General features: G+C 44.4%; 1 protein-coding gene and 1 long non-coding RNA gene across 6 annotated transcripts in view; one reads left to right on the forward strand and one right to left on the reverse strand.

The window, feature by feature from the left end:
* The window catches only part of LOC144754901 (uncharacterized), a 250812-nt gene extending 245467 nt beyond the window's left edge, over nucleotides 1-5345 (reverse strand). For 4 of the 5 annotated variants that reach the window (XR_013594789.1, XR_013594787.1, XR_013594786.1 and 1 more), the window contains exon 1: nucleotides 5219-5345. This is a non-coding gene — a long non-coding RNA (uncharacterized LOC144754901). The other variant, XR_013594792.1, reaches the window with a different exon arrangement.
* Nucleotides 5326-20691, forward strand: part of SHCBP1L (SHC binding and spindle associated 1 like) — a 1483415-nt gene continuing 1468049 nt past the window's right edge. The window contains exon 1 of the mRNA XM_078643195.1: nucleotides 5326-5733. Within this exon, the coding sequence (XP_078499321.1) occupies nucleotides 5374-5733 (360 nt within the window). The 5' untranslated portion in view covers nucleotides 5326-5373. The remainder of the gene's footprint in view (nucleotides 5734-20691) is intronic.

Consider the following 20691-nt stretch of genomic DNA (forward strand, 5'->3'; position numbering starts at 1 on the left):
AACACCACCACACTTAAAGCAATGGACAACCCTTGGCTGCTGACTCTGGCCAGGATTAGGGTTCTTTAGCGGGTTAGCCTTAGAGTTGGGAAAGGAACTTTTCTCCTTAAAATTATTTTGGGGGCCTTTGGAGAACTCCTTTTTCTTGTTATCTCCCCCCTCTTTCTTCTGGGGAGCGCCCTGACGGACTTCTGAGAATCTCCTCCCGTCCCCCTCGTGGACACTCGGGTACTTGTCCAAATGTACGCCTCCTCAGCAAGCTTACAGGGGCAAGTAAGTTTGCTGTCTACCAGGTGTTGCCTCAGCTCGGGAAGACATTTCTCGAGTAGATGTTCCTTGAGTATTAGGTCGTACAACCCTCGATAGTCTTCCACCTCACTACCTTGGACCCACCCATCTAGGGCTTTCTTGGTATAATCCAGGAAGTCAACCCAATTCTGTGAGCTCAGTTTGTGGCTGCCCCTAAACCTCTGCCGGTATTTCTCTGGGGTCAACCCAAACTTTCTGATGAGCGCCACCTTCATGGCGGGGTAATCTACCTGCTCCTCCCGGTCTAGGGCCAATAGGGCATCCCTACCTGTCGGAGGCATGTACCGGTATAATCCACCACCCCAATGCTTCTCATGGATCCCATGGGCTCTTAAGGAGACCTCATAGGCGGTCAGCCACTTGGCTATGTCGTCTCCATCGGTATAACTGGCGACCACGTCCTTGGGTAAATGAGGCCTGGGCTCCCTGACAAATTCCTTTGACTCGACACCCCACAGAGTGATGTTACGGACCTGGAGGTCGAGCTCTCGTAGCTTGAGCTCATGTTCCATCCTCCTCCCTTCTCTCCTATCTTCCATCTCCAGCTTGGCCAACTCCCATCTGAACTGTCTCTCCTCTCTCCTGTTGGCTAACTCGGTCTCTGACAACCCTCTTGAGGATACACTGCTGCCCTCCCGTGAGGCTACCTTGGGGCTGATTGACATCTCACCCACCCCCAGGGGACATTCCGCAGTTCCCTCAATGACAGTACCTCTGTCTGACTCCTCCTCCTCTACCGTTCCCTCCGGGTGTGCTTCCACCCAAGCTCGCAGACTAGTACGGAGCTTCTCTCTTTTGGCCCCTCACCTAACGAACACTCCCCTTTCCTGACAGAAATCCTTGAGCTGTGCCACAGTATAGGTCTCCAGCTCTGACATTTCGAATTCCATCTTGTCAGTAAAAAGTGTGGACAACCACCACGAAGTAGGTTATAAGGATATGAGACTCTGAGGGTCATCTCCACCCACCTCCAGAAGAGAATTTGGAAAAAACTAAATGTTAAATCAGAGGGACGCTGGGAGAAAACTCCGGGTGTGTACCTGTGACGCACACTGAATTATTATGGGGTACAGAACAAGCACGGCTCGCAATCCCAAGCACGGCTCGCAATCCCAACCGCTGAGCACCAATTTTATGTTGGACCTGCGATGGGCAAGCCCAGCACAAAGGGGGTAGCTTGGCTCAAGTGTCAAGGCAGTGAAGGCTGTAGGGCTAAGCCGGCTCTGACCCAATAATAACCCCCTGCACAGTCAAACCAAAAAGAAGGACACCACACCACTGCTGTAGAAAAATACGATTCCTTTATATAAAATTTCTCTGCTGTAAATAGGGATCAATTGGGGAAGCACATTCACATTTCATTTGTTACAGCACTCTGGGATTCAGGTTGAGAATAAATACAGTAAATAGGACTTCAGGAACACTGGTGTTGCATAAATATTAGGAATAGCTCTATCAATAAATAAAATGAATATCAGGTTTATATATCACCAATACATGGAATAATAAAGGCTGGTTCATTTAAATGCATAACCACATTTTCATTCTGGTATCGCTGCCACCAATTAAATAAATCAGGAAGTTTACATTTGCAAGATAAACCCACTTTGAAAAGGATAACAGTACTTGTGGAATCATGGGGAATGCATGCGGGCTTCTCTGGATTCACGGTGCACTGGGGACTCTTTTATGTTCACGCGGGGCCCATGCGCGTGTACCTAAAGACAAGGAAACACGTTAATATGACATTTGGCCCTCCGCTGCCACCGAGGAATGATTTCCGCTTGCCGGTGTGGTTTACTTGAGCCTACGGCAATATCGCAGGCACCAGGGTAGCACAGTTCAAAGTCAGTAGACGAACGAACGGCTGCCAGCGGGGTCACTCAGTCTCAGCGCTCGCTCAAATCAACGCCTGTGCACAGTTCCTTGATAACGCGGCACCCCTCCAGGGGAAACGACCCACCTCACTACGGCTGCAATCGAATAGCGATTCAGTCGGGGCACAGCACTTCCTATGCCAGCATCAGGGTTCTCAGGGGCTTCACGGACCTCCCTCCGACTTCCTCATACGGGGGCTGGTCCCGCCCACGGCAACAGTTTCCCGGGTCTCTGGGAAAGGGCACGGACGCTAATCCCGCCCAATGAAGGCCGGCCTCTCCCCGCCCTGGCGCATCACCTCACCTTCGATGACTGCACAACCAGGAAGCGAGCAACGCCGGTGGGGCTCGGAGACGTCCGAGTCCCCCACGATAGGCGCTATTCATGAAGGGGGCACTGTGGAAGGTCGCAACTCGACTTTTCTTCACGATTTCGCCACTGGGGGGGGGGGAGGCACATAAACTTGGCCACAGTCTTTTGGGGCAATGAGGCACTAGCTGGGCAGGCGCTGTAGGCGCAAGGTTACTGGAACACGCCTGACTGGAACGCCAGTCAGGAATCAGGCTATTAACCCTTGCCACTCTACTGCCTGTGCTCTCAGCCACCTCAGGGGTCAGCCGGGCAGGTGTCACTCTGGTGTCAAGTCTGGAATCTGAATTACATCCAAAATGGCCGCCAGGGACTGGGCTTTATATAGCCAGTGCCCTGAGGTACTGGCACGAGCCAGAAGGTTCTAGAACCTTCCCTGGCTGTGTCAATGGCATGGCACTTTTGAGGTGTCTTTTGGTCACTCAGAGCCACCGTACTGGGGCTCTGGAGCAGCCATTTTGTGTACCTGAGGAAAGTTATGAAATTCCTGTCAGGAAAGCGCGCCAAAACCTCAAAAGGTCAGGGTTCAAGGAGGCTCCAATGGGAGTCACTCACATGAGGGAAATATGTGTCCACCATTTTAAGGTTAAACACACACAGGTTGCCAACCGCAGTTTTCATGTCCACAGGTTTCGCCAGGCGCCTTGTACATAGGTGCCAGAAACCTTGTGAGCAACTGGGTGTCAAGGAACACCTAGCCCCATGAAACAACACACTAAAAGGTCCTGGTAGACAAACAAAAAGCGGCAAATGTTGGGAGGTTCAGGGGAACAAAAGAAATCATATTGGTGAGGGGACTCTCAGAAGCAGACGGGTCCAACAGTGGTGGAGCAAAACGAGTGTAACAAATGATGAGGGAAAAGAGAGATTAATTTGGAGAAGCCAGGTTCCAGAGGTGTTCTGGCTGGTCAGTTTAGAAGTTGTTGTGTTTTAGGAATTCCTTATACTCCAGGAGGTTTGGGTTTTTCTGGGATGTTGATGGCATCAATGCCTGCAATGTGTGGTGGATAGGGTGACCAGAATTTTAAAGCCAAAAACTGGGACATTTCACAAAAATATAAGGACTACAATTGTATTTCAAGTGAGTGCACAGAATGACAGCGCTCCACAGATGAGAATTACAGAACACTCAGTAAGAACATAAATAAAATACAATTTTTAAACCAAGTAGCTTGTCTGTTAATTAAATTGCTTTCTTGAAATAACTGCTTACTATCCCTACTTTGTAAAACATAAAAATTAACCTCCTGTCGTTTTCAGTTGATCCTCTCTAAAAACCGGGACGTGAGCTTAATTACCTGAAATCTGCCGGGGCAGCTGGTGGAAAACCGGGACAATCCTGGCAAATCCGGGACACCTGGTGACTGTAGTGGAACTTCTGAGTGTGTTGATGGGTAGTTGGGTTCATCTATGCCTGTGTGCTGAGGAGGTGCTTTGTCTGCTGAGAGTTATGTATTTTCTGAGAAGTCTCCTTTGACTGCACAATCTTTAAAGGAGGTATCTCCCAGTCTTCCTGTTCAGAGCCTTATGAGGACTGACAGGCCATGCAAGAATTCCTGTAAACTGAAATGCATTTATGATTTTGTGATATTCTAGTCCTGGATTGTAGTTCCTAATTATGTTTTCCTCTAAGTTGTTTTTTTCATTTTATATTCTATTTTAGTTTTTGCTTTGTGTATATGTTGATAACGTTTAATTTATGTTCAGCTTTTGGTTATGTTGCCTAAAGTTATTGTTAGAAAATTTAGCAAAAGTTTTGTATCTTTAGTTAGGATTTGTTATGGGGATGGAGGTGTCTTGTATTCTCACTATTGGGGTTGGTCTTTTGATTATAGAGTATTGGATTGAGTTCTGACTGATGTTCTTGGTGAAGATTCGAGTCATTGTCAATTACTGATTCTGCCCGGAAACCGACTTTGTGTGCCGTCTGTTCAATAAAAAGACACATTTCTCTTCAATCTCGACACCCTCTACATGTCCCTGTGAACACTACAGTTTTCTTCTGGTAAATGTCTCGTACTGTAAAATAAGAGCTGGCCCCCCAAAAAGGCCTGGTGGGCATCATCACCAACCACCTGCTCAAATTAGGTTCTGGACAGGGCAGAACAGTTGACAAATGCCCCCGTCCTGCAGTACCTGTAACGGACTGGTCCTACATCAGCATAGTTTATTTGTTAAGTGTTTCTCGTCTTCTTTTTGGAGCTTTGAAGGTTTATTATTTCAGGTCTTGTCCATGAAATAAGCAAGAAATACAAAGGCGTTTTGTTAATTGGCAGGTTTCAAAATATACCTATTTTTGTGCCAAACAGGTGCTCCATCATCAGCAAAGTGGTAGGTGGGTAGGCATCTCTACGTGTACTTTGCAAGGGGGCCCCTTCCGGTTTAACTATGCCTGTACCTGTCCTGAATGGGCCTGCATTGGCCTAGTTTATATTTACAAGTATTTCTCACCTTCTTATAAGGAATTTAAAGATTTATAATCTCAGTTCTTAGTCCTCAATGAGCAAGAATTATACAGATATTGAATTAAGTATGCGAGTTTTATTAATATACAAGATGTTGTGCCATTAAGGCAAAATGGTAGGTGTGGGGGTCCTAAGGGGGGGGCGACATGTACTTCGCAGGGTGGGGGTGTGGGGGGAGGGATCATCAGGTTTTGTACCTTGTCTTCAATAACCGAAGGACCACGCGCTTCCACTCTCTCGTTACGGCCAGTTCAGCTCATGGGCTGCGCGCGGAGCATGCTGATTGGCCAGGTTTGACCCTGCTGCGCAAAGATTAACCGTCGCTGCTGGTGTCAGTTAAAGCAAATTAGAAATGGCCGCGAATTCCGGAGCCGAGGGGGTGGTTGCTGAGACATCCTCTGAGCACGATGAAGGTGACGCTCGGCTTCTAACGGTCCGTTACCGGCGGCCTGAGGACGGTATGCAAACCTCACTAGTGCGCTCGGTTCTGGCGTCGCCACGGCCCCTGAAGGGTGCGGCAACGCGTGGCGCCGAAGCCCGTAGGCGGCTGCTGCCCCCGCAACTGGACGGCCGAGAGGAGGCAAGTGCCGCCGAGCCTACCCCGGGCCCTGTGGACGCGCTTCCGTTGCCCCCGATCTACGTGTCCGACATTCGACTGTCTGTGACCCAGAGGACCTCTCTATACTGCGACCAGATCCTTCAGAACTGCAAGGTGGGCCTCATCTGTGGCGTAAATAAAATGAATGCTGTATTAATCCTTACCAGGGCCTCGTACCAGTCGTGTGGAAGACGCCGAAGTAGTGGTTTCAGGGTGTCGAAGTTTTCAGCCTTTACACTACATCATGCTTAATAAGGTCTTTGTTAACTCGCGACGTTATTTGGGTGACACTTTTATAAAGATCATAGAATTCCCTCACCCCTGTTGCGTGCTGTGTATCGCACCTTCTAAATACTGTTGTTTTGGCTTCCCAAGTTGTGGCATGGGCAGGCTCGTACAGCGCATTCCTCGATCTGTAGTTCTTTAGCGCAGACTTCTGACATCTGCAGTTTTAATGTATGCTGGTAGCTTATCCAGGCTTCTTGTTTTGCATTGCATTGCGGTAGTTGTTTGCCCATTTATAAATCCACTACTAAACACCCGGGAAGAAAACAAAAATAAAAAAAACCTGACTGTATGAGAGCAAACTCGGGAGCTCTCTGCATCAGTAGCTAAGTGGACACACGTGTTAGAACGGATGGCTTCAAGTGGTACTAGTAGCATTAGCTCATCTCCTTGCCCACAGCATTCTTTCCTGTCCCTCCCTCCACCCTTCTCATTCACCAGGACGTCTCTGTCCAGCCCCCTATCTAGGGTGTTAGGAGACAGAAAGAGGATATTAAGAGAAGGATGTAAATTTTACTAGAGGTGGGCGAGCCAACAGATTTTACAGGGGGCTTCTATCCATGTACGATGTGAGCCTTGAAAATATTTGGCAACAAACATGTTAGAATATGATAATGTCTTCTACATTTGAAAACGTGTATTTGTTTAACACTAATGCGCAGAAGCATTTCACCTTAGTACAAAAGAAATGAAATGAAAATAAAATTTAAAAAGCGCTACAGTTGCCCTCAGGCGTCCAGGCGCTGTGACTAAACAAGAGTGCCCTCAGATGAACAGACAGGTTCTGGTTACTGAAACAAAAAAGTTTTGAGCTGCTTCCGGAAACTGGTTAGGTTGGAATTGTTTCTCATGTGCAGAGGGAGGGTGTTCCATAGTCTTGACACATTATAAGAGAAGGAACATCCTCCTGCTCTGGCTTTAAAGATTCTGGGACTATCTCTACTTTGAGAAATATTTGAGACAGTATTTAAACATAAACGGAAAACTTAAAACTTCCCTGCTCCTTCAGTAGCACCCCCCCCCCCAAGGATGATGATGTTCCTGGTGAACTAAGAGGCAAGTTAGTTGTCATGTGTATCGTGTATGTATATATGTATATATATATATATATATATATATATATATATATATATATATATATATATATATATATATATATCCTACATTTTTATGAATGGAGAAACATGTTTAGGCCATTAAACATAAGAGATTTTAGTACTTTGCAGATCCTTTACTCACGCATTTAAAGGTGTTCTCACATGTAGTAATGAATTAAAAGGAGGCGCTGTAGAATGAAGAATTTGCCCAGGATTGCCAGATAATTTGGCCAAGCAGGCAATGTGGAATGGATCCCAGACTTTCCAGTTTCACTCTTCAATTCAGCCACTGGATGGCTATCTATTTCCCACATTAAAGGTGTTCAATTGTTGGTTTCTGAGATTAGAGCATGAGTGACCATCAGAATTCAAATTTCTTTGGCAGTTTTGTATAGCTTGTACCTTGCACAAGCGCATAAGAGCACTTAACAGCTGACAGACCTTTTTTTATTGTGGCAGAGGGATCGTTGTGGACTTCACCGGATTCGGACACGAGGCCTGGATTCGAACCTGGTTCTCCATGTTGCATGGTTGACATGTGTAACTACTAGACCACACCGCCCGTGAAAGCGGACTTCTTTTGGACTACTGAGGAATTCTAGCAAGAGGAAAGCATTTGACTCGATTTTTCACAAGCTCGCCCACCTCTACATTTGACTTCTTTGAGGTGCCACTAAAAGCAACACAAAATATTAGATTGATAGCGCTGAACTGGCAAGTTCAATCAATCAGTCAATAAATCAATAGATACCTTTATTTGGCTGAAGAAGCCATAAAAATAGCCAGTGTATAAAAGAAAGAACATAAAAACAAGCCCAAGTATGAAACGTTTATAAAAAAAGTAATATATACATCTTATGAATAACTAAAGAGGACCATAGAGTTTAAAATTAAAATGACAAAGAATTGTGATCATTTTCAGTTGTGCGCCTAAAGGAAGAAGCCGAAAAACAAATATCTGAGTCAGAAAGCATTGGAGATAGATGGGGGCCGGCATACATCTAGAAGAAAATAATTTTCTTAGTAAAGAAATAAAGTTGCAGTGACACTTGGATTTATAAAAGAACATAATGCAGCAAAGTTTGAAAGGAAAATTAATCACATGGACAACAGCATACAGTAGCTGAGATAAACCAACCATGGGAAAGAATTGATAATGGACAAATCTCATTCTTAAACTGCAGAGTAAAAATTGTGTTGTTTAGCAGAGGGTTTAAAAAAGTTTGAATAGCTGTCCAATGTCACCATTGTACTAAAAAATGTATTCTTCACCCACAACTTGTGCCTCGGTGTAACGGAAATGGGCCAGGAACAAACTGGTTTTGTCTAAATCCACACAAACTGACTTTGATTAGCTAAACCAAGGGCTTTTGAGTGAATCATCACATTTCAAACAGCTAAAATGTCTCTCAGTGTGATGGTGGTGGGGTTCACCCAGATTAAGAGCCTTAATAGAATAATAGAAAAGCTAAATTATAACAACAATGCAGCGAAGATCCATCTTCTCCTAGCAGGCAAGTGGGTACTACAAGGGGGGTAAGGCCAAAAGACTGACAAAAGTGGCTGTCTCCAAAATAGTTGCAGTGTAACTCCATAGTCCAGCTCCATAGTAGAGGATTGGTGTTCATTTATATTTTATACATTTTTAACGTACAATTTATGTATCGATTCCTTAATTTAGCAGCAAAATTGAAGTTCTCATCCAAAGACTAAAAATAATTACACCCCTCAATAATGCTGAATCAAATGTAACACCAAAGTAGGAAAACGGACCTACCATTTTAATTACTGTGTTTCTGATGAACAAAGATCCCAATTTAGTGGGTTTAGGGCCACAAATCGTGATAAAAGATTTAGAAATGTTTGTCGCCAATTCCTGCTCATCATATATAAAACGAAGTCGTTAACTTCTGTCTGCTGTACGCAGTAATAATACAGTGTCATCTGGATAAAGTCAAGCAGGGATTGGTCTGTCATTAACTGAATAACAGCCATGACCTTGGACTATCAAATGAGAACTTAAGCATTTAATATACAAAATAAAAAGAACAGTTGATATAACACAACCAGGCCTCGAAAAATCATAAAAGTGTCATCAGACCTGCAGGTTTAGTGACTTGAATAATATTCTTGATCTAACCGTAATACGCTTGAGCCATAAACTGGTCTCAAATGGTGTGATCCTAGGGAAATATTTACTTTCACAGTTACATTTTTGTTAATTATCACATAGGAGAGCACCTTCAACTATTTGGGTTCAGCAAGACTGCTGTACAATTTTTTTTCTTGTAAACATTTGTTTCATGTTTAATAAGAATCTAGCCCCACATTTAGGGTACACATGACCCCTGACTGGTTTCTTAGTTCACTGAGGACAAGTACGTTTTCAGTTCATGTTTAAAAATTCTCACTTTTAACAAATATGTCACTTAAGCATGATGTGGGAGCACATTGTCATTAACAGACAGCACATTTTCTATTGAAATAGCCATAAACTTTGATACTAACATGCTGTTTTACTGATAAAGCTATAAAGCATATCAACAGTATGTGTTTATCTGGTTTCAGCAAATATTTATCATTTTCACACCACTAAGTAAATCGTCGTGATTTGTTTTGATCCTATTAAAATCTTTGTTTCAGTAACACTTCAGAATTACCAAACTAATGTGCTGTCCTAACTGCTGTTAGTGGATTTATTTGAACAGTTCATTTACAAGCTATTAGCTGCTGTGTGTTAGAAAAAAATGACATCCTATAGCATATCATTTCATGCTCCCTTGTCAGACAGTTCACTTTACAAAAAACCCTGTAACTTTGCAGGCAGAGAAATAAAAATAAACAACAATTCCAGTATAAAATAAGTAGCAATTTGCCATGAAGACTTAAGCTGCCATTTTACCTCTGTTTTTGAATGTGCAGCAAATGTGACAAGATAAAAACAAGATTTAAAGGCATCTTAATTGCCTATTCACGCTCAGAATGAAAAAGACACCTGTTCTCTGCCAACCAGCACACTCTTACCTAAAAGGACGAGTAGGCCTTAAAAATAGCTCTCCCCGATAAAATCTGGCTCACTGTAGTGAATGGACGAGTAGATTTTTCGAGTGAGGCCTGGCAACCCTAATGAACCCCGCTGTCTAAGCTGAAGTCCTCTGTTCATTCACCCTTTTCACCATATCTAACTTTAACATAAAGATCTGTATGCAAATGTTGCAGAAAATGTATTCTATCTTGGTACATTTTGCATTGCTAATTAGATTGACCAAAATTTAAACTTGCCTACTCTATCGAAAGAGCCACTGAGGTCCATAAAGGCTACATGGATATCTCCTTGCCTGGAGGAGGTGGGTCCTAGACTTTCACAAATCACAAAAAGTGTGACTACAGATCGGGCCCCCGCATGGAACTCATGGGGAATTTTCTGTATATCGTCTGAGAAAGCGCAATTAGAGGAAATCCTCCTCTACCACATACCACACCTTTAGCGCATGTGTCACATTTATGGTCTTTCAATAACACGTTTTTAGGCCATTCACTCTGCACTACACATAGGTCCTGAAGAAAGCCATACCACTAAGAGAGCACGGCTGAAACATGTTGACCGACTAGGATATTGGAGTTACCTAACATCTCCTTAAATATCTGCCTCTCGTTTATATCAAATGCCAAGGGCCCATTGATTAAAATAGTCTTTTTCATCCCAGGGACCCTTAGTACAGCTTTTTTAACATTCACTCACTCCTTCTCACTGCACTCTCACAGCACAATACCAGCTCCGCTGTATCCAGGCGTTGTAGCACACCCAAGGTGCACTCGGTGCCTTGGGTGGGGCCCGATGATGAAGCATTTCACCAACTAAGTTGGTGAGTGAGGGCTTTACTATAAACATAATGTGTTTTCTCTCCAAAACAAACATACGCTAGGGACACCTATTAATATCACCTAGTCTTAAATTTGCCAGTGTTTGCAGAAGTTATTTGGTCAATGAAATATCAGTCAAGTGTTAAACCACATCCTTTATCTTTTTCAACTAGAGTGTAGCTGGGGAGGAGTTGTGGGGCAGATTGCCTTATTGCAAACTGAAACATGACTGTCCGAGGATTATTGTCACTGAGCTTTGTCTCGCAAATGGAACCCTGTCCTGTATTATTACATTAGTCCTTTGAGGTGACCACATAGCCAATAATTTAAAAGCAGCGTCTTCCCCAATAATTGACTATTTCTCATCCTGTTGAGAGGGCAGTGGCGTAACAAAGGCCCCTGCGGTGCCGGGGAGCCTGAGATCCAGGGACCTCCCTCAGCACAGTACCCAGGCATGACAGCCCCTGACTAGGTCTGGAGGGGTTGCTCAATGTAGTTTGCAGGGGGTCCCCCTCACGTTTCGTTACGCTAGTGTGAGAGCTCACCACAATTCTCGGATTTCTTTTTAGGAAAGAAGTAACTTTACTACTTAAGAAGGAATTTTGTGGTGTGAAATTGGGACACATTTTTACATTGAAATCACCTCCTAATATAAATGCAAATTTATAGGGGAAAAGTTGTCATTGTAATAATTATCTAATACGATTGCCCCACTTTGCAGGTATCATAAAACATTGACAAGTTCTGATAGTTGAATGGAACTACCACAACTCAGCAGTTTAATGATAACTTAAAATAGAAACATACGTCACCCTTAGACCATCCCAAAGTTGATAGAACAGTGGAAACGGCAAAGCAAAGGGATTATTGTAAACCATCTTCGTAGTTGCTAAAGTTTCCTTGAAAATAATTCTATCCTACTCCTTATTTATGGTTATCGTCTGAAAGCTCAGAATTAAACCTGCAGTGTTCCAATTGAGTAATCTAAATTATAATCAATCAATCATAGCATTTCTAAAGTGCGCTACATACCCGTGAGGGTCTCAAGGCGCTGGAGGGTGAGGAGGGGGGGCGCTACTGATCGAAGAGCCAGGTCTTGAGAAGTCTTCTGAAGGCCAGCAGGTCCTGAGTCTGTCGTAGGCTGGTAGGGAGAGCGTTCCAGGTCTTGGCGGCGAGGTAGGAGAAGGATCTGCCGCCGGCGGTGGTTTTTCGGATACGGGGAACTGTGGCGAGGGCGAGGGTGGCTGAGCGGAGGCTTCGGGTGGGGATGTGGAAGTTGAGACGGTTGTTGAGGTATGTAGGTCTGGTGTTGTGCAGTGCTTTGTGTGCGTGGATGAGGAGTTTGAAGGTGATCCTTTTGTTGACGGGGAGCCAGTGTAGGCCTCTCAGGTGGGGTGTGATGTGGCTGCGTCGGGGGACATCGAGGATCTGGATTCGTTTTAGTCGTCTCAGGAGCTTGGTTGTTGTTTCTGAGTAGAGGGCGTTCCCGTAGTCGAGTCTGCTGGTGACGAGGGCCTGGGTGACGGTTTTTCTCATGTCGGGAGGGATCCACTTGAAGATCCTGCGGAGCATTCGGAGGGTGTTGAAACAGGATGCAGAGACGGCGTTGACTTGCCTGGTCTTGGAGAGGGTGGAGTCGAGGATGACCCCCAGGTTGCGTGCATGGTCTGTGGGTTCCGGGGCTGTGCCAAGCGATGTGGGCCACCAAGAGTCGTCTCAGGCTGAAGGGGTGGGTCCGAGAATGAGGACCTCCGTCTTGTCTGAGTTAAGCTTCAGTCTGCTGTCCTTCATCTAGTCGGCAACGGCCTTCATTCCTCTGGCTTTGGCGGTGTGGGGGTCTTTGGTGAGGGATATAATCAGCTGGGTGTCGTCGGCGTAGGAGATGATGTTGAGGTTATGTTGACGTGCGACGTGGGCGAGCGGTGCCATGTAGATATTAAACAGCGCCGGGCTGAGGGAGGATCCTTGTGGGACGCCGCAGATGATCTCGGTGGTTTTTGAGCGAAAGGGTGGGAGGCGGACGCTCTGGGTTCTGCCGGAGAGGAAGGATGTGGTCCAGGCCAGGGCCTTCAATTAAATTCCGGCATCTTGGAGGCGTGCTGATAGGGTGCGGTGGCAGACTGTGTCAAAGGCTGCTGATAGGTCCAGGAGGATGAGGGCGGCTGTTTTTCCTTTGTCCATTAGGATCCTGATGTCGTCAGTTGCGGCGATGAGGGCGGTCTCGGTGCTGTGGTTGCTGCGAAAGCCAGATTGGGAGGGGTCCAGGATGTTGTTGTCCTGGAGGTAGCGGGATAGCTGTTTGTTGGCAATCTTCTCTGTCACTTTCTCCGGGAACGTGAGCAGGGAGATGGGCCGGAAGTTCTTGAGGTCCTTGGGGTCCGCCTTGGGTTTCAGAGGGGCAAATAGGCGTTGAACTACATGTGCGAGAGTTAAAAGCACAATTGTCGTGTGAAGAGGGGTCATCACTTATTGTCACAGAATATTTTGACTGAGTTGGGTGTCTAGTAACTTGCAGAGAACTGCAAAATGATTCTGAGTGGAAATAGGTACTGCTAGGTGGTGAATAGGGGTGGTTTAGCGGCAGTAGGAAAGTTAACACTACTGAATATTGAAAAGTGGGGCTGAAAAATAGGTCTATTGAAATACCCCAGTGAAAGCGCTTTTATTTTCCCTTTGGACTTTGTAGCATATTTAAGTTTAAAAAGCAATTCTCTCACAATAGTTGTGTTCCTAGAGTTTATCCCTACTTATTCACCGTCAAGGTTCTTGGCTGTAGGACTGACCCAGAAAGTACAGCAGACAGCTAAAATTGACTCAAAATGGGGGAATTTGCTTAGCCAGTATACAACCTTATTACGTGACATAGAGGCTGGAATTTTGGGATTGGGCACAGATTGATTACATCTTCGACTCTGATCGTGAATTTGAGCACTGAATTATACCAACTTATTTGTTTTGTGAATGTACTGTGGAAAATGAGTTAATAGAGGTTGGGACAGATTCGATCTGTGTAGTTCCAACGGCATTATTAGATGCATCTTCAGATAATAGGTTTGTTGGGCCTTAGAGCAATTCGCCTTCTAGAACAACAGAAATAAAGGGGCATAGGAAGTGAGCCTTAGGGCTAGATGTATAAAGCCATTTTGCTATTGCAAACCCTGAAGCCTACAAAATCATGGGGTTTGTAATCGTAAAATGGCTTGTAGATATATATTGTACCCATTTATGACTTGCAAAATGGGTTTACTGACCCATACTGAATAACCGGTATGAAGGGGCCTGAGAGTAGGGTACACTCCTAACTACATATTGGTAGGGCATGTATGGCTTCAAAGGATGTGGTAGCTACTTCGCAAAGGGAAAGGTGCCCCCTTGCAACACCTTCCATTTTGCCAATGGTGTTGAGTAACCTCAGGGTGGGGGGTGGGGTGGTAGTAGGCTTTGGAGTTGGGGACCCTTCCTGCTCCGTCTAACATTTTCCTAAACAGGAAACCTTTTTTTTTTTTTCTTAAGTAGCTATAGTCCTTCAAATAACAATTTTCTACTGAAAACAAATGTTTTCTGTTTGTCTATTATTGCTGTATACTCTTCCCTGCAGACCACCAATCCTGTGTTTCTAGTCACTCACGGGAGATGGGGAGTCTCAAAAGAGCATCCTGCCTAATTAATATTAATTAGGTCGGTCTTCCTGGGAACTATGACTGGAAATTTTGCAGTGCTGTCTATTAGTACATTGGTGGCATTGCATGATTAAAGACTTATTGCAAAAAGTCAGTGCCCAATTTGCGACCGGTATTTCATACATCTGTTCCTCTTGTCCCTCTTTCCTTGTCAGTGAGTTATTTATTAAAAAGTAGTTTTGAGATTGTTTCTGAAAAACATAATAGTTGTGGCTAACTGTACAGCAGGAGGAAAGGGATTCCATATCTCTTGAGGCGTCCCCTCAAAATGATAGTTGCAGAGTCAGTTTTTTTCCTTAACCCCTTCGACGCTCATGACGAGCTGGGCTCGTCATGAGGTAGCCTCCTGCTACGCTGATGACGAGCCCAGCTCGTCATGAAACATGCGATACCGCAAATCTCAGCGTACGGGCGGAATTCCGCCCGCACGCATGCGGTTAAACTCAGTGTTTTAAGTCAGAACTCCTTAGATAACATTATTAATTCTGTTGTAGCCCATCATTATGTCTACATCGCTGGCGCATGGCTATTTGCCTGTTTTATAGATTACAGTGCAGCCTTTAACAGCAGAGACGGGACTTTGCTATGGTATAAAATACAAAATGGTATATCAATCAGGCACAGTTGCAAGCGATCCTCCCTCTGCGATTCCCACGCCAGCGCCAAGATTAAACACTGATCCAACCAGTGGGATTGTTCGCTCATTAGACGATCAACCAACCAAGATCAATCCTGTCTCACTGAGGGCTGTCATTCCTTACTCCCCCGCACCTGTCCTGATGAAGACCCGCCTTGACTTCTTAATTAAGCATAGATTGGGTTGAAACGTTGAAGATCACCTACGGCCCAGATTCACCAATGCTCTGCCTGCAAATGATTGATTAATTTGTATAAAATTACAGTCATTGTGTGTTTTTACAATATTCTGGCCTTTTCCCTTTCTTCCCTTGTACATATTTTAAATCGCTTTGTATATAGTTTACGCAGTATAGCACTTATCACCTTAACCCGTTGCGTGCTTCTGTTGGCCAACGTCCGTTGCGCGTACTACCTCCGTAGTGTTGCGCACGTCCTTTGGCCGATGTGGCCCCACCCACTCATCAAAGCCGCTGCACCGCGGCGGAATTGCCGCCGCGGTAAAAGGGTTAAGCTTTACCTTGTTTTGACAGCCTTGCTGACAAATGTGTGAGTATATATAAATTCCTTAATTTATATAAACTCAACACTCACCAATTTGTGTCTATTTTCTGTGTTCCATAGTTTTGAGCATCTTGTTGCTTGCAAAATGTTTAGATAACTCAGGAGAAGCAATTGCTTGCGCAAGAAATACTTTGTGTACCCAACAAACCATTGTTTTTGTTTATATATTCATACCCAGATTTTGAGGGACACAGGGTTACCCCATTGTTGTTTAACCCTCACATTACAATATAGGCCTTAGTGGCTTTTCAGGCAAGCTACAGTCTTCGCTTGATTAAACACTATGGAATTCATTTAGAGAAAGTTTTGGTCTTTCACCCACAAAAATTCAGGCACAAATATGCCTAGAGTTTGGATTACTCAGGCAAGAGCTAGTGACTGTAGCCTCCTTCATAAATGTGTGCTGTCGTTTGAAGGATGCCTCTGTGGACTCGCTGAAGCCTTATACTTGGAGTTATATTAAAGGCAATTCAAATTCTTACGGTAATCCCTGGTCCAAATATCTGGTGTTATAGCATAAACGTGTTGGGCCTCATAAATTAATTTAATTTAATTTCAGTTGTCACAGAATAACCTCAACTACCATATTACATTTCCTAGGTCCTCCGATGGACCTTGTTCTGTGCTGAAAGAAATTGGAATATTTATCATACGAGGACTTTGAATAAATAATTGCTAACATTCAAAAATAGAAACCATCTCTCATGTAAAACCCACTCTTAATTTGTTGAAATTTAAATTTTAGCAACAACCAAATAAATAAAGCATACCAGCAGAATGTTTTATCATAATATATTTCTGTTTAAGAGTCAAAGGATTATCATACAGCCTTAATTTCAAATTTAGTCAGGTTCAATAAGCATTAACAAATTCTGTGAGATTCAGAATTGAGAGAGCTATCTTCCTCAGCTGAGGGAGATTTCATTGACTCGAATATTGAATTAGCAGGAAATCAGTTGAATCGCATAACAACCCTCTAGGAAAGTTCATTAAATGCCGAATGACCAGTTCCAGTTCATAGAGTCTTCTGCCTCTGTATGCACTGCAGCGTCATGCTACAGCTGCTCTGTTATGAACCCTTTCAGCTGAAAAGGTTCCAGTACGATAGCATATCAGCCGCCAGCAAGCGCAGTATTTCATCACAGTTTGCGATGTTTCTGGAAGTGCCAATCGTAAGTCTCTGTACCGCAAGATGGGTAAATTAGTTAACATTTTTGGCAATTATACTCCATTGATTCCAGGCTCGCAGCCCTTGATATCACCAAATTTGTTGGACCACTCTGTCCATTGGTTGCTCTTGATACAATGAGGTAGTAAGTACAAAGTATATAAACCCAGAAGAACTAAGTAATCCATTACTTGCAATTTCCTTAGGACCACTGTAGTACTGTCATATGATTGTTGCTTTTAGAAAGTAGGCGAGTTCATGCTCTCATCTCTTCAGTCCATTCTCAAGCATTACTTTAGGAAGTAACATTTTTTTATTTTTTATTGAGCAGAGCAGAGAACCAAAAATAACAGTATTGATCATCAGGGAGCAATGACGCTCATATTTCCAAATTTAACGCAGATATATATCCTGTATAAACTTACACCTATATCAAATATACAATTAAAAACTGGAACCCATCAGACCAAAATATACACATTCTCAAAAGCAATAAAACAAAGAGTCCTGAACACCCTATGTTCATACCCATCAAGAAAGCAATGAATTATCCCTTTCACATCTAAACCTACCTAAAGTAACTAGTACCAGTTGATCATCAAGAATACAAGTAAATCAGTTGGTTGATCGGTAGCTTTTTCCATTTACCAGATCTTGGCAGTATTACTACAGTACAAAACTTTTTTGGGGGGTTAAAGTGCAATACATTAAAGTGCTTCGTTTTCTAAAGTGCAAAGTTGCTAAAGTGCTAGAATTCCTGTAATACAGCCAAGTTGTCAAAAAAACGTCCAAACCCCTGCGAACATTTTTGTTGCACCAACCCGTTTAGTATATGCTTCCTCAAATCTCCTTATTCTTGCCATTTTATTTATCCATTTTAGGTAAGATGGCGACTCTTCCGACCTCCAATTTTGGAGAATTAATGAGCGGGCTACCGTAGAGCAGATTGATATGTACGTCTCTTCAGCTCTGGTAAAGTCTGACCTAGCTTCAGAAAGTCCAAAGAGAGCCACTTCTGTCTCGCGGTTAATCTTTTTTTTTAATTGACTAGCTCAATGCTAAAAAAATATTTTTCCAAAAGGTCTCAAGCTTCGGACATGTAAAAAATATATGAAGCCAGTCTCCCTTGCCTTGGGAGAGACGTCTAAAGCATTTATTATCTACTTCCGGATGACATTTATTTAGCATTTTCGGAGTATAGTAAGCCAGCCATCGTGACAATAAGGCCATCCTTTTAAAATTAAAATTAGCCGCTCTTAGGGCCTTGCTTCCTAATTGGGCTATAGCCTGGCATTCCTGATGAGTGAAAAAGCAGTTCGTATCCCAAGTTATTTTCCCCAAAAATTCATCAACCAAGGGAAGTGCCTTGTGCTTCATAAGTAGGGAATACCAATTTCTCCAGTATCCGGGAGTCATTCATAGATTCACATGCTTGAATATTCCCCGTCGTCGAAGTGGGAGTCCGACGGTAAATAACATAGCAATAACCTACTAATAACATATGTATGTAAATACATAACACATAAAATATACACTAGAAAAAGTAGTAAATACCCAAACACAATTCCTACATAGGAATACATGGTAGAGAGAGAAAACACTTATTCCTGTCATTATGTTAGTTCAAACTACAGCCAATCAGGTGCCAGCACCCCTCCAGAACCTTCTCCTCAGAGCTCAGTCCCTCAGATTTTCTACCGCACGTTCGGTGAAGGAAGTCTCCCTGACCTCTGCTCAGTTTTTCTCAAATCTTCAAGTTTTCCTGTGAATTCCAGCATGTCTTCAAGTAAGAAGTCTTTATTTAGACCTTGTTCTTCTTGTGGGAAACTACGTCTTTACTCTGAGGACCCCCACAAGAAGTGCATTTATTGTCTTTATCCTGACCATGAGGTTGGTAAATGCAAATTTTCCAGAACTTTCTCTTCAAAGACCCTTAAGGACAGAGAAGGCCGTCTCCCCCTATGGCTTCAAAGACTTAAGGATAAGGATTCAGCACTTTCAGACGCAGAAAGTATGGTGTCTGGACCTTCAAAAGCAGCCTCCAAACATAGCAGTCTGCAAGATTTGCCCTCTCCATTCCTGAAAAAGAAGAAACTTTCCCTCTCTGTGGCTCCTGCGGTGTCCCCATCACCTCCTGCTAAGTCCACGCCCACGAGACCTGGCTCTCAGGCGTCTCCTGCTGCTTCCCATCATATTTCTGCTCCGAAACATGTTTCTTCGTCGACGATCGTCCCGACGACGAGGTCTGCCGTCTTCGGATCGTCGACGGCAACAGTGACGACGACATCAGCCTCCGGATCGTCGACGACGGCAACATCGACGTCATCCATGTTGACGAAGGTATCACTCAGCTTTCAGATTGTTCAGTCGACAATACCTATTGCTTCGTCATCAATGAAGAAATCTATTTCGTCGTCAGCTAAATCATCGTCGACGAAAGTTCTCAAGAAATCTTCTTCGTCGTCGGTCCCATTGATGACTGCTTCGTCTACGGCGGCTTCATCGACGACGACTTCGTCGACGGCCGCACCGTCGACGATGGTCCCGTCGACGGCGGCCCCGTCGATGGTGGATCCTTCTGCAGCGACTCCGTCGACGCCAATGCCATCAATGTCGTCTACGCCGTCGATTTCATCTTCTTTTGCTTCTTTGCCTTTGGTGCCGTTTTCTTCCTCCGGGTCTGGCTCTTCCACCGTCGACCCCTTGCACCAACATCGCAAGAGGCCAGTAGACCAGCTGTCCGTCCCAAGTGATCCACAGCCTTCCTCGCCCTTGTTTGCCACGGGTTTTGAGCAGGACTCTGATTCTGACAATGATGTGGATGATTCCTTCAGAGTGACACGCAGTCCTTCAGATTTAATTATCAAATGCCAGGGCTATGGTGAAGATGATGACGACCAATACTCTCAGGCAGAGAAACATTCTATACAGGTTCCAACTGCGACACTGCCTCTGTCGCTCATCTCCAATCTCCATCATATGTTGGAAGACTACAACCGGCGTTCCCCGCCCTCTTAACGGGTTCGCCTATGCCAAATGCGCCTGCGGCTGTTGCGGCTCCTGTTGCTGTTCCACTACCACAGCCACCAACACCTTCTCCCTAGGTTCAGACGTCAGTTAAAATACACACTACAGTGTACGCTGATGACGATGACGACGTCCTTCCAGAACGTGAAGAGGTAGAAGTTCACGATGACGATGATGATGCCGCCACTCACATGGCTGAGTGGGACGACTATCAAATTCAGACACCATCCCCTCCTCCGGTAACGCCAGGGGATTCTCCTCCGGTGGACATCGCAAGTTTCCATCAACTGATGGATAGAGCGGCTCAACGCTTTCAACTGCCCTGAGCCAGGGGGAGGAGGACTGTTTCCTTTATGATTTTAAAAATCAACCGTTCAAGCAAGTCCATATCATACCCATCATAGATTTCATTTGGAATGAAGAAGTGAAATTAATGCAAACAACAAATTCAATACCGGCGCAACTGCCTCGCCTTGAGAAAAAATATAAGCCGCCCTTTGGATCTCCAGCGTGCCTTGTTGCACAGCCAAAGCCTGACTCGGTGGTCACCCAGGCTGCACAACGTCGTGCACGAAATCCGACTTCTCCTATTACAGCTCCTCCAGATCGGGAGGGTTGTCGCCTGGACGCTATTGGACGCAAGTTTTCCACAATGGTCTCCACTACGGTGAGGGCGGCTAATGCTTTAGCCATTTTAGGCTGCTACGACCGCCAGATGTGGTCGGATGTGTCTGCCCTGGTGGCCCTCATC

The sequence above is a fragment of the Lissotriton helveticus genome, chromosome 1_1, assembly GCF_964261635.1.
Source record: "Lissotriton helveticus chromosome 1_1, aLisHel1.1, whole genome shotgun sequence".
Classification (NCBI taxonomy): domain Eukaryota; kingdom Metazoa; phylum Chordata; class Amphibia; order Caudata; family Salamandridae; genus Lissotriton; species Lissotriton helveticus.